Genomic DNA, 424 nt, shown 5'->3' with positions numbered 1-424 from the left:
CGCGTGCGTTCTTTTGATTTTGCGTAAGCCTCATGCACTCATCGCATGAAAAGTTATGCATTGCACTCACTAAAGCAAGAACTAGCTTCATGACGCCTCGTAGCCTTCGAGACCCAACTGAAGCAGAGAACTGACAGGGATTTAGTTTGAAGAGTATTTATAAGGAGTCTTCTTCTAAAAAAATAAACTCCATTCTGTTTCTTCTCTTTTTTAACGAAGAGAGTAAGACTGATTTAGGTTTCGAGGAACAAATAACGAGATTATCCAACGAACCGGCTCGGGAAACCCAAGTTCACCAGCGGAATATCAGCCGGAATTGCCTGAGGGCTTGGTGCAAGTGCAAAGGCCTCTATTTGGTCAGCGTGAAACTCTTTCACAATCTGGTGAGGCTGCCTTATGGGAGTACAGGCACACACACACAAAC

The 424-nt window shown here is 44.3% G+C and overlaps 1 protein-coding gene across 1 annotated transcript in view; it reads right to left on the bottom strand.

The window, feature by feature from the left end:
• The window catches only part of LOC119588298 (ctenidin-1-like), a 2,259-nt gene that overhangs the window by 845 nt on the left and 990 nt on the right, over window positions 1–424 (bottom strand). The window contains exon 2 of the mRNA XM_037936991.1: window positions 71–130. Coding sequence (XP_037792919.1) covers window positions 71–130 — 60 coding nt within the window. The remainder of the gene's footprint in view (window positions 1–70; window positions 131–424) is intronic.

The sequence above is a fragment of the Penaeus monodon genome, chromosome 23, assembly GCF_015228065.2.
Source record: "Penaeus monodon isolate SGIC_2016 chromosome 23, NSTDA_Pmon_1, whole genome shotgun sequence".
NCBI classification, from domain to species: domain Eukaryota; kingdom Metazoa; phylum Arthropoda; class Malacostraca; order Decapoda; family Penaeidae; genus Penaeus; species Penaeus monodon.
Note: the sequence above shows the minus strand (reverse complement) of the source record. Positions and strands in the feature narration are given on the sequence as shown.